Source organism: Suillus bovinus, assembly GCF_016758785.1.
Source record: "Suillus bovinus strain UH-Sbo-P2 chromosome Unknown EDB93scaffold_187, whole genome shotgun sequence".
In the NCBI taxonomy this organism is placed as follows: domain Eukaryota; kingdom Fungi; phylum Basidiomycota; class Agaricomycetes; order Boletales; family Suillaceae; genus Suillus; species Suillus bovinus.
In genome coordinates, this window is record NW_024542243.1 from 22,602 (window position 1) to 34,551 (window position 11,950).

The following is an 11,950-nucleotide window of genomic DNA, read 5'->3' on the forward strand; positions in this document are numbered from 1 at the left end:
CCAGCTCTCACATGAGACAGCTAAAACAGCTGTTGGCCAGTGTATAGTTAGGTAACCTATGTCATTAATATCTTATTGCCATATAATTCTTTCATCCAAAGTACATGACATCAAGCTACAAATCCACACTCATGGAAAGTCTGCTGTGCATCCTCTGCAAACCTTTCCCACATTAAGACTTGTGTATACACATAGGCTTGATGACCAGGTCCAGTAGCTTGAGACCACCTTTTATACCATTCTTCCCAGTGAAACTTAAACTAGTTAATAATGCACCCCATTTCATGTCTAACTATGCACAACTCCTCTTTCCATCTACTAACTCTAGTCTTGGCCTTCAACTAGTTCACCCTATAGACTATATTAATAAGTCAGTTTGAAGTAACATGATACAGATGAAACTTGTTCCTTACATTCATTCAACCAATCATTATCATTACTGATGTTATTCACCTGCCAAAACCAAGCAAGCTTATCTGACCCTTGTCCAAATCAGTTTTCTTCAGTTACCTCTTTGTTGACACTAAGTTCTGTGGATAATATTTCTTGATACATATTTCCAAGGATGTCTTTGTTCATGCCTAGACATTCCATTGCTGACCTTGCCCTTTGATATCTTTGTACATACTTATCAATTTTGAGGTGACAACAGCTTGCATCTTGCTTGGACCGGGTTCCAGCCCAGGTGGAATCTGCACTCCAAAAATGCTGGCAATAAATAATAGCCTTGTGATCCAATGCCATATGTAGGATTTCCAGGCAATCATTTGCTTGACCGATTCGAAGCTCCAACTCTTTGGATTGCAAGGCATGTAGCCCAAGGGATGAGGCCTCACTGAGGAATACTGAAGATGGCATCCATATACTCATCTCTTCTGCAAGAATTTCTTCTTCAACATCCTTCAAAATTTCATCATCCAAGACCTCCCAGTCATTTCCATCATTGTGGATACCACAGAATCTAGGATCATCGGAGTAAACTGTTCCAGCATGAAGATCCATACCTGCTGTCATGGAATCAGCAGCTTCATGAAATTTGGCAATTCTAGCTGCCAATCTCTGGCATTTTTCTTCTATAGCAGCTTTTTGACCAGGACTTGCATCATTAGGAAGTAGTCGTATATCTGCTCTTAATGCATCCCTAAAATAGATTAACATACGACATCTTGTTGGCATAATTAAATCATTATGTACTGTGAATCCTCAAGGTTAATGCCATCAGAACAAAAACATCAGATGTGTCTCCACAATAGAATTTTACTGACATTTGTTGATCTGCAGCTGATAGATATCAAGATTCTCCCCCCTCTCATCCATAGCCTTTTTTTCATCACTTTCCCACATCGAAATCTTGACACAGTCCAAAGAACGAGTGAGCTCATCAAAAGGAGTTTGAGTCTCATCAAGACCTTTGGCAGCTTGTTTGTACTTTCTCAAGAGAGTTTTAACTGGAAGGTTGAGTGTGAAGTATAATTTTGAATATGTAATACTGTAGTACATACCTATTCGTGTCAATTTTTTCTAGTTTGAGTCTCGCATATGATCATCAAGCACTTCTTGGCAATGAGCTTGACTCATTGACCGAGCAGTTGGAGAGATCTTATTAAATGGAGCCCATAGAGTCTCCAAAATCTCCCCATCGATCTGCCCAGCCCCTTGAATAAAGTTGAGGCTGTACCTCGCAAAGCAAGCTAATTTGTGAGCACTAAGATGGAATTTTCCAACTGCCACCATGACCTTCATCGTGTTGGAATGGACATTCGGCCTTGGCTGTCAACCACTCTCTGTAGAAAATTAATGCTCCACTGACACCTCACATCATAAATGATAAGAAAGGAATCTATACCCATGGAGTGATAATTCATAGCATTGCATATTGAGTAGTCCATGTTCATCTGTCTAAAAATAACGTCAACTCTTCTGAACACACTATATTTGAACATCCTGAACAGACCTTTCACCCTTTTGGAAATCAACAACGGAGTGAGGAACAAAGCATCCATGTCGGGCACAAGCAGTTGCACCCACTCCTGTGGCTCATAGATTGCTTCTGTTAATGTTGGCTGCATTGACTGCTCGGTGGTTACTACAAGAAGAACACTTCTCAAGTTGTCAGATAATGCAGAAAGAATATTTATACAAGTCACCCACCTCCTTACTCTCTGTAGCCAATGATAGATGGGTCTGGTATTCTTGCTCAGTTACCATATACCTAAGCCCATCTGAGAGACTGATATCCAGGAGTGGTTGTTTCATAATCATATGTTGTGTGGTAAAGTTTCCATCAACAACATATCTTTGTGAAATCAGCCAACTGTGTCAAGGGTATATAAGTATAAGATCTATCTCAAAGATAATGTCCAAGTGAAGATAAAATGGCAGACTGCCAGCCAGCTCATCTCTAGCACCAGAAAAAGTAAGACCAGCCAGCTGGATCCTATATCCTGATAGGAAGAGCTGTAACTAATCTGAGCCCACTGGCTACCATCAGTCTGCACCCTGTAGATCCAGGGCTGACTGTCATGGCTATAGCAAATCTGAGTCCACTGGTCACCATCAGTTTGAATCCTGTAGATCCAGGGCTGGCCGTCATGGCTATAGCAAATCTGAGCCCACCAGCCACCATCAGTCTGCACCCTGTAGATCCAGGGCTGGCTATTATAGCCATAGCAAATCTGAATCAGCTGGCTGCCATGATTCTCCATCCTATAGATACAGAGCTGGCCAGCTATTTTATACTGTCAAGCAAGGCTAACCGACACGTATCAAATTTGACCATAGCTAGCCCTTCATAAGCAACAGTAAAGCAAATGACTTGCCTTTCATACTTGTCTCTCCAATCAGTGGCAAGGTTGATGCCTGGCTGAGGACAAGCAGGACAGAATAAAGCAAGATCACTCTTGTAGGGAATCTTCTCCTTGTTGTGTCCAAAACCAAACCATTTTCGACTCATCAAGTCTCTCCACAAACGAGACACTCTCATGAGCTCTCTATATCTATTCTGCTGTATTGAACAAATTTACAGTAAGTCTAAGAAACATAGAATGACAAGTTGCTCTCACAGGTACTTTATCCAGGAATGAGTTATTGGCCATCCTCCGAAGTTTCTCAAAGAAGCTTGAGGCAGAAGTCTTGCACTCTAGTGCATCAATGAGAAAAAGATCTAAGACTTCAAATGTGAAGGCTGTTCTTGGACGTGTGGTACTTGCAGGAAATAACCCTGTCTTGAGCAATTGTAGGTGTTGGCTTCTACTAGACCCAGGACAACTGCACCAAACAACATTGTGAGAAAATACTCCTGTTAAATGTACAATGGTCAATGTGGTTGTGCGAGGTGCAGCGGTATTCGTAGTCTCCATTGGAACAAATTCATCATTGGCATCCATATCCTCTCATGCTTGTGAGTCGTCTGAAAATGGGCAACATTGCCCTCCATGACCCATATGCCAGATCAAACCCAGCTCTGCCAATGACTTATCCTCATAGCATTTTCCGGTCCATTCTTGAACCTTATGGCATGGCAAAAATTGGTGGGCTTTGATGATGCAATGACAACACCATATATAATCTCCACTACAAGTTGCATAACAGAAATTTCCTTGAGCTGTCTGGCAAGACTGGCACTTGGAGACTTCTTGTGGTTTCTCTAATTCGAGGAGGATCTGAAGATATAAGTCGCAGAAAATGAGATATTCCTGGATAAAGTCATTCTGAGTCTGATTGCAGCATGTCATCATGGTTTGTTGTTGAATATTGCAATGCAACAATTCACTTGCCTTGGTTTGTCTCTGACTGTTAACTGTAAACTCAGGCCAGTCCTCAACAACTTCTCTATCACATTCCTCTTGAACATATTCCAGACCTTGAGCATCATGCTTAATTCATTTATGTGGGCTGGAGAAAGCAGATGGGGCCTGGTGAATTTCATATGCAGCATCGGCACAAGATTCTACCCAGGTGGGCTTTCTTTTCTGGGAGTAGTTCGTTTGTGAGATACATAATCAACATCAAGGTCCTTTCCTTGAGATAATGACCTCTTCCCTGAAAGTTGAATGTTGTCAACTTTAGGCGAGTTTTTTCCGAGAAGATATCCTGCAACTTTGGGGCGCAAAGAGAAATGTGGCTACTGCTGGTAAGCCGAATAATTTTCACAGATCACTAAACCGCCAGTATTTCGTATCTCCTTCCCACCCTCCCCCCCAAACATCTAGACTCCTGACCTATACTAACCTAACTGTTAACTACCTAACTACCATGACTATCTTTTGATTTGCCTTCCCACCATCTGCAAGAAAAAATCTTGGGTTGGAAATGATGGTCTGATGCACCCCCACTCCTAGATGAACTTTATCTTTCATAAAATGGGGCAATGACAAGCCTTTCTTCTCCTTTATCCATACCCAACAGAATGTTTCAGGACCTTTCCTGACAATGAAGACCATGGTCCCAGGGTAATAATCCAGCTCTGCTCCAAACATCTGGTAATGTCACTTGAGCCTCCATGATTCACCTACCTAAACTCACTAAAAGATCCATGAGTGAAGTGCCACCACCAGGTCTTGGTGAGAGAAGATGACACGGTTGGCAATTACTTCCAATCCTGAAAGAATTGAGGGCCATTAAGACACAGGTGGTGCATCTGTTTATTCGCCCCCCTACTGACTTGCTGTGCAACTTCCGAAATAGCAGCCAAACCTGCCTCAAATAGACCAAGGAGCCAAGGCAGCGGTAAGTGCATTCCAAAAATATTCAGTAGTTGAGAAGACGTCGAGCCACTCTGGACTTCTGCAGATGAAGTACGAAGCAGATGTAACAAGCGGGTCTTGAATTCTCTGCAAAAATGAGCAAAACCACCTAGATGTTGTAGTAAATTAGACAAATACCTCTTGTACTTTGCAATAAAATATGCTGGAGATACCAGTAACTCTGCCAGGTTCCAAAAACTCCGCCTCCTCAGGCGAAACAAAGCCTTGAGATTGCCAAGATTATTTCGAGGCTAAATGGCTTCTAAGAAGGAGATTTTGTAAACCCACAGTGGCTGTGTTGACATAGTCCTACAAAATGAATTGACGTTATCCCTGTCAAATAGTGGACTTACCACTGGAGACCTTGACAAGATATCAGGCAAGTAAACCGTCAATATTTTACCATGTTTGTCCAATGGTTGCTGGTGCAGACAATTTTCCTATTGCTGCTGCTGGGAAGTATTTCTGTAGACGTTCAGTTTCTGGGGAGGGTGAACCATCTGCCTTGGGTGGAGAAGACTTTGCCATTTCGGCATATCTTTCAACATCCCACTCTACATAATCTGCCACTCAAATTAAACCTTGGTAATAGAGTTATCACATAAGTAGCTTACAAGGGTTTACCATTGCATAAGCAATTGTCAGCGCTGCTCAATTTATCTTATATTCAGATATTAAGGAATGACAGTTTGATATGACATCATCCGTTGCCAAGCAACTGTTCAGCTGCACTCCGATTCTCAACCTAAATATGTCAGTGAGTTGAAACTTAATGTTAAATAATGAACTGTCATACCTTGCCTTGTGTAGAAGGTGAGATTGTACTTTCCCCTCCTTGAAAACACTTGTGTTTGCAGAATCTCTCATAATTTGAGTGATTTGGCCAGTCAGCATGGCCCTTAGCTTTGTTGTTTCACTTTTTGTGTCGTTCATGTGAGGGAAAAAATATGAACTGAATCGCTGCCTGAATATAAAAATTGTTGTCAGAATTCCCGCGCTGTCAATTAGTCCCATTTCAGTTACAAGCGGCCAATTTAACTAAAAATGGTATAATCAACCAACTGAGGCACATAGATTACACCATGTCATAAGTCGGGTCAACCATGTTTCAGTGTGTCAAGTGAGTTCGAGTCAATTAGACGCATGATAGCATTTGATGTTGGTTGTTTCTACTATTATCCATTAAACTTATCTTACAAGACCTTACACTTGAATTACAACATGCCAAATCAGAGGAGTGTTCTATACCTTGAGATTTGAAACTAACTGGCTCTAGAACCACATGAACCCAAGGCTTGCCATAGTGTATTTTGGGCGTCGGAAGGACAATCTGTTGATCGAGATAGGGTCTGGAGATACAGTGATCCCCACGTCTTGCAAGAATGGCAAGTTCTGATAGTCTAAAGCCTGTACAATCAGTTAATCATATCAGTGCTGGCATTAACAATTCAATTACAGGCGACCAACGCTCTGTAAATGAGACATCCATCTTTGCATGCATATGATTAAATGCTTGTACAGGTTCTAGACTATCAGAACTCGCCGTTCTTGCAAGACGTGGGGATCACTGTATCTCCAGACCCTATCTCGATCAACAGATGTGTCCTTCTGACACCCAAAATACACTATGGCAATCCTGCTGCTAGTAGACCTGTTGTAAGTTGAACTTGCCATTCTTGCAAGACGTGGGTATCACTGTATCTCCAGACCCTATCTCGATCAACAGATGTGTCCTTCCGACGCCCAAAATACACTATGGCAATCCTGCTGCTCTTTGCCACCAGTGCAGCTACCATTGAAGAAAACACACACGGTCACGTGACTTTCTACACCAGGCAATGAACGTCGGTTTAATCAATTAACATATTAATTAAAGAAATAGTAAGTAGTACAAAAGTAAATAATTTACTACGAGTTTAATCACATTGCAAGTCAAAAACAATAAAGGGGAGCTGTGAGACGTTGATGAGGGAGCTCTCCTCACCAACACCTCACACTCGAAGTGAATACTAAGTAGTAAAAAACCTAAGTTAAGTGGTAGTTATTTAAGTCCTATAACCGCATTAGACAGAAATCTATTTGAATGGCAACACTTACTTAAGAGAACGTGGTGGAGAATCCTCCTGTTAGAAAGGCATCAGTCAGAAAATTTAATTAATTATCCACTTACTCAAGATAAGACGCGGATACAGATGGTATAATCACCACTCAACCAGAAAGAAGCAAGGAGCGCTAGTGCTACACAACTGCCAACAAACCGGGCCCAATGACCCCACAGAAGCAGGGGGCACAGTGCCACACAACCGCCAAAAAATAACACTTAAGACACTCAACGAAGCAGAGGGCGCAGTGCCACATAACCACCAAAAACCTGAAAAGAAAAGCAGGGGCGCCGGGCCAAACAACCACCAAAGAAGTCAGTAAGGACGAACAAAAGTAGTGGGACTTACTGTGAGTATTTGTGCCACAGAGAGGCGCTACAACAGAGTGTCAGTGGCACCATAGACAGAAGTGCTGAAAAAATGGAGTCAGCACAAATAAACAAAGGTAACACTACTTACCATAGTGCAGTATACAATGATGAAAAAAAACAAAAACAAAAAGTTAGTAAGTTGGTGCATAGAGAATAAGCACTCACCATGAATGCAAGGCACCTGTAGTGTATTGCCTTTAGATCCTTGCAGCTGCAGTCTGCAAGGACCCTAAGGGTACACTAGAAGGTGCCCTTGAGAGTAATTGAAGGTAGATGATGAGGAGTGGAGTGATGGAAGTAATGGTAAGAGGATGAATGGCATGAGATTTCAAGTTGGTTGATAATGACACGCATCCATTTGTCCTTGTTTGGCCTTAAAACCAACCATGGTATTTTTGCCTTGAGTGCGTGTCCAAGTTCCCTGTGCTGCCAAATTGTTTTGGTTTATTTGTGCTACATGCAGACAATGCAAGTAAGTGTTAGTGTTCTTACTTTCATTGCTTGTGCCACTCATTCCTCGCCACTTTCAACAACTCCAATGCCGTGGACCAAACAAACTTGCAAGAAGTCCACCGGTGGCTCATCAAAACGCATCACTGTCGACTTTGCTCCTTTGATGGACTTTGCTCCTTCGACCGGCATGGATCTTGGCTGGACTCCACAATGCAGGAGATGTCATCGGATGAGGAGCCGGGAGGAGTCGGCATGGATGAGATGGATGAGATGGTAGCTTGTGGGGTGAAGTCAGGTCATAATGAGGTAAGTACATGCTATGTTTCATGTTTTGAACAACTAAGCCATGTTTTTTACAGTGGTGTATCATCTGCTGGGATGGTTCAAGTGGGCACGAGTTTCTGTACTTGTGCAACTTTTGTCCCCACACAATGTGCTCTCGCTGCATCGATGTACCTGTTTCTCAGGCCGCCGCTCTCAACCACGATGGTGTCACCTTCAAATGCATTTCTTGCCACCTGGCAGCGCAAGAGCGTGAATCCTCAGAATCACACTCCGCCTACTTTGTAAGTCATTATCTATTCTACCATTATGTATTAACACACTATGTAGGGATTCTACAGGAATGATATACCGGTTTTGCCCACTTTCCTCACAATCCGTGGTGTGCTGGAAGTATCTCTGCAATCGCAGATTTCCTGCACCTGTTGTGCTAATCCATCTCGCACTTGTCAACTATGATACCTCTGGCAGACCTTTCAACCTTGCCTTTCAGTTTCTCTCCCCGTACTTTCCATCTGGAGGTATCGCATTCCACGAGCTCATCTTTGATGTCGCGTCGAAGTCAAAGAGTGACCACTATCAACTTGAGGTAGGTGAATTGGTGCACAGCCTAGTGACTCAGCGCCACTGGCCACGTGTCATGTTCACCATCTCCAACCATACATATGATAACACTGGAGACCCATTCCTGGGTCACGAGCACAAGAAATCATTGTATGTCTCTGGCCGAGTCGACAGTGTGAGTAATGTTTTTTCTGACGTACCATTTGCTCACCATCTTAAGCATAGTTTTTGAACATTATCCTCACGCCATGGCAACTGCTCATCAAATCTGCCAAGGACTCCTACCTATGGCTTTTGTTTGCGGTGCGCTGGTCAACAACGCTGACTCTTTTTCATACTTGCAAACATCTGTCTTTAAGTAAGTACCACTCTCATCTTGCGCTTCATCACACCTGACTTAGTGCATGCTGTCAGTCATCATATTACGGCTACCATCTGCTTCAATGCCATCCGCTTCCAGCCAACATTTACAGCTCCTCTTCTTCTGGCGTTTGCAGAACATGTTCTGATTGAGCGTCTGCCTATTCACAAAGTTTTTCCGGACATGCTCATGCAGTCATACAAACTCAGGCAACACACTGACGTCTTTTTGTTGGCAACTAATGCTGGTTGCTCATTGGAACTAACTAAATTTGCATGGACACATTGCAAGGAACGGCCTTGGGGCCATGTCTTCCACTTCAATGTCACCAGTGTGGATGGGCTAATTCTTGGTGTTCGGCTAACCACAAGAAGACGTACTCATTTGAATGCATGAACTCAAAGTGCAGAAAGAGTTATTTGTTCAGCCCCCCAGAGAACTCTGTGACCCTTTCACATGTGAGAAAGAGCAGTTCCTGCTGGATTGCGGTCAACTTGGAGGCCAAGCTTGTTGTGTGAGGTTGAGTTTTGGCCACATCTTTTACTTTTGTACTTTTGATCATTCATGTCACATTTGTTCCTATGTGTTTTGGGTTACATATTGATAGTTGCTTGTTCTTATGATTTTGAATGTCAGTTGTTTGACTGTTTTGACGACTTCAAAATTGAGTATTCAACAATACCATGTGACCGCGTTCATTATATAATGAACACGGTCACGTGGTATTGTTGAATACTCATGCAAATCAGTGTTATCGGCCGGCCGCCCTCATACCGCAAGTACCGTCAAGACTCAACCTGCAATTTCTAGCAAATTGGACTCTTTTTTTTGTGGAATCGCTTACAATGTCTTCTGACTGGACAAATCAATTCTTGATCTTTACCAGAAGGATGTTATCACTGCGGAATACAATCTGATCAAAGACGTGTGGTGAAGAAAATTCGCAAAGCTATACTGGCCTCACAAGGAACAGGAAGAGGAGGTGCCCTTGCCTGCTTCCTTGAAAAAGGTAACAATATTTAACAATATATGTATATTGATTTGTTCAATCTACATTAATGCTACTGTACAGGGGATCAAACGATACTACACCAAACTATCAAAGGCAATGAGGAGGTGGAGGAAAGAGAGGCTGCATGTCATCCAAGAGAAGCGACATTCTACAAGAAAACACTGTCTGAATGGGATGTCACACAGAAATTATTCAAGCAGGAAATCAACGAGTATGACAAGGCCGAGCAGGAAAGGAAAGGCTTGGAACACTCGATTAAGTATCAGACATTGCATGCCTGGGAATGGTTTGATAAAATGACGGCTTCACAAAAGCAGGAGGTCAAGTCTGCCATGGAGAAATGGAACAGGGAGGGCGCACCAGAAGAAAGTCAAGCTGTGTAAGTTTGACTTGAATTTAGGTGTCTTTTGAGCCTACACTTGCGCCAAGGTACCATAAGAACCATCTGAAGAGAACTCTTGAGGACTTTTCAAAGCAGATTGAACGCACCATGGGTTGTCGCATGGTGATGTTTGTGAGTCACAAGAAAAAAAGCTCCCCAGTCATTGGCTGTTAGTGTGTAAGTAATCGAGTTATCGCAGTGATCTCAAGGCTAACTCATATATAGACATGAATCTGAGCCTCAGAATGCCAAGAAGAGGTTCTTGGTCAGCTCCAACGGTATCAAGGAGTGGTCTGCCACTGGACTTAATTCCTTTGCAGAATGATCCAAGACCAAATTTTGTATGTGTCTTGTTTGATTTTAAATATTGTGCTTACTGATATTAACTTGAATTGATAGACCCTTCAGAGGGTCAAGACCATGCAGATGCAGGTTCAGACAATGGCGATGATGACAGTGGCCCTGTCATACCTGAGGTTATACTAGATGAAGATGGATATGCAAAACTTCCAATGCGTGATGGTATCGGCCTCAAGGGACAACATGAATTAATTAGAAGCATATTTCATGCTTCTTACAGTAAGATATTCCATTTTTAATATATGTCATTTTTAATTGATGTGTTGTTTGTAGAAGTTTGCACAGGTGGCTCTAGACCTGTGCCTTGGGGAACAATCACCGGCAGCTCATCCAATTATTTGGAATCTGGCTCAGTACCCACTGGATTTATGGTCAAGGACCCTTCTCACATGAAGACTGAGGAGGTAAATCATCTATAGAATCATTTGGAACAATGTTCTGCTGCCAAACAGAAGCTAGTCATTTTTATCAAGCCCAAGGTCGGTGATTTACGTAATGGAGATGGAAGGAGGAAGTCTAAGGCAAAAAGAGTAAGCGGACTTGATGCAGATGAGGAAGACCAAGACCGGCCGGTTTTGAACATCCAGCCAGTTGTTCACAGCAACCAGGCTGAAACAACCCCAGATGATATTTCAATCACTGAATGATATACATATTTAGAATCTCTTAGTGCCATGAAAACTACAGCTTGTAGATGCCCTTAAGGATCTGGCAATCTTAGCCAATTAGAAGGTGGGCATTACTTCACGTTTGTTTAACTGTGTAGCTTATATCCAATAGCCCAATTCCAAACAGCACACAGATTTGCCTATCTGGGCTGACTGGTCTTGGAATGGATCTTTTCTCCCTGAGGATGTGCATATCTCATATGACACTTTGAAGGCCAGCTTGAACAAGCTGATAACATCTCCGATCACAGGAGCACCATCTGCAATGCCCGTCGTTCTAGGAATTGGACTTCTCTACAGGGAGTCTAAACGTGTGATGAAGTTTGAGGAAGATGAAGCCAAATCCAATACTCCTGCCTACCTACCTGGGTCTGTTTTTGATCTACAGTTTCTGGTTGCTCTGGATGATGCTGTTCGAGAAGTCTTGGCTAACATCATTGAGCACATTGAGAGGCTGACAAAGAACGCACTTAGTGAGGATGATGATGTGGAGGATAATGGAGTGGATGGAGGAAAAGAAGTAGCGGTGAACCAGGAAAGTAGTAAAGTTGGGGAAGATATTCCTATGCAGCAGATGGAGATACAGGAGAAGCAGGAGGAGGAGCAGGAAGAACTCGAAGAGGTACAGAAAGGAAGGAAGAGAAGGTTAC

At 42.7% G+C, this 11,950-nt stretch overlaps 2 protein-coding genes across 2 annotated transcripts; one reads left to right on the forward strand and one right to left on the reverse strand.

Annotated features, from left to right (window-relative positions):
- Window positions 1-1,521: 1,521 nt before the first annotated feature.
- Window positions 1,522-4,442, reverse strand: EDB93DRAFT_1243825 (uncharacterized protein; the record flags this gene model as incomplete). The annotated part of the gene is made up of 5 exons (XM_041452191.1): window positions 1,522-1,724; window positions 2,160-2,296; window positions 2,829-3,001; window positions 3,063-3,298; window positions 4,421-4,442. The coding sequence occupies 5 exons, from the start codon at window positions 4,440-4,442 to the stop codon at window positions 1,522-1,524; spliced, it is 771 nt and encodes a 256-aa protein (XP_041300781.1).
- A 3,439-nt stretch (window positions 4,443-7,881) lies between these two features.
- On the forward strand, window positions 7,882-11,922 carry EDB93DRAFT_1257511 (uncharacterized protein; the record flags this gene model as incomplete). The annotated part of the gene is made up of 11 exons (XM_041454090.1): window positions 7,882-7,977; window positions 8,031-8,074; window positions 8,139-8,237; window positions 8,284-8,692; window positions 8,743-8,875; window positions 9,951-10,269; window positions 10,498-10,537; window positions 10,593-10,617; window positions 10,672-10,851; window positions 10,906-11,036; window positions 11,413-11,922. Coding segments are annotated over 11 exons (1,986 nt in total), but the record flags the coding sequence as incomplete, so codon positions are not given.
- Window positions 11,923-11,950: the final 28 nt, after the last annotated feature.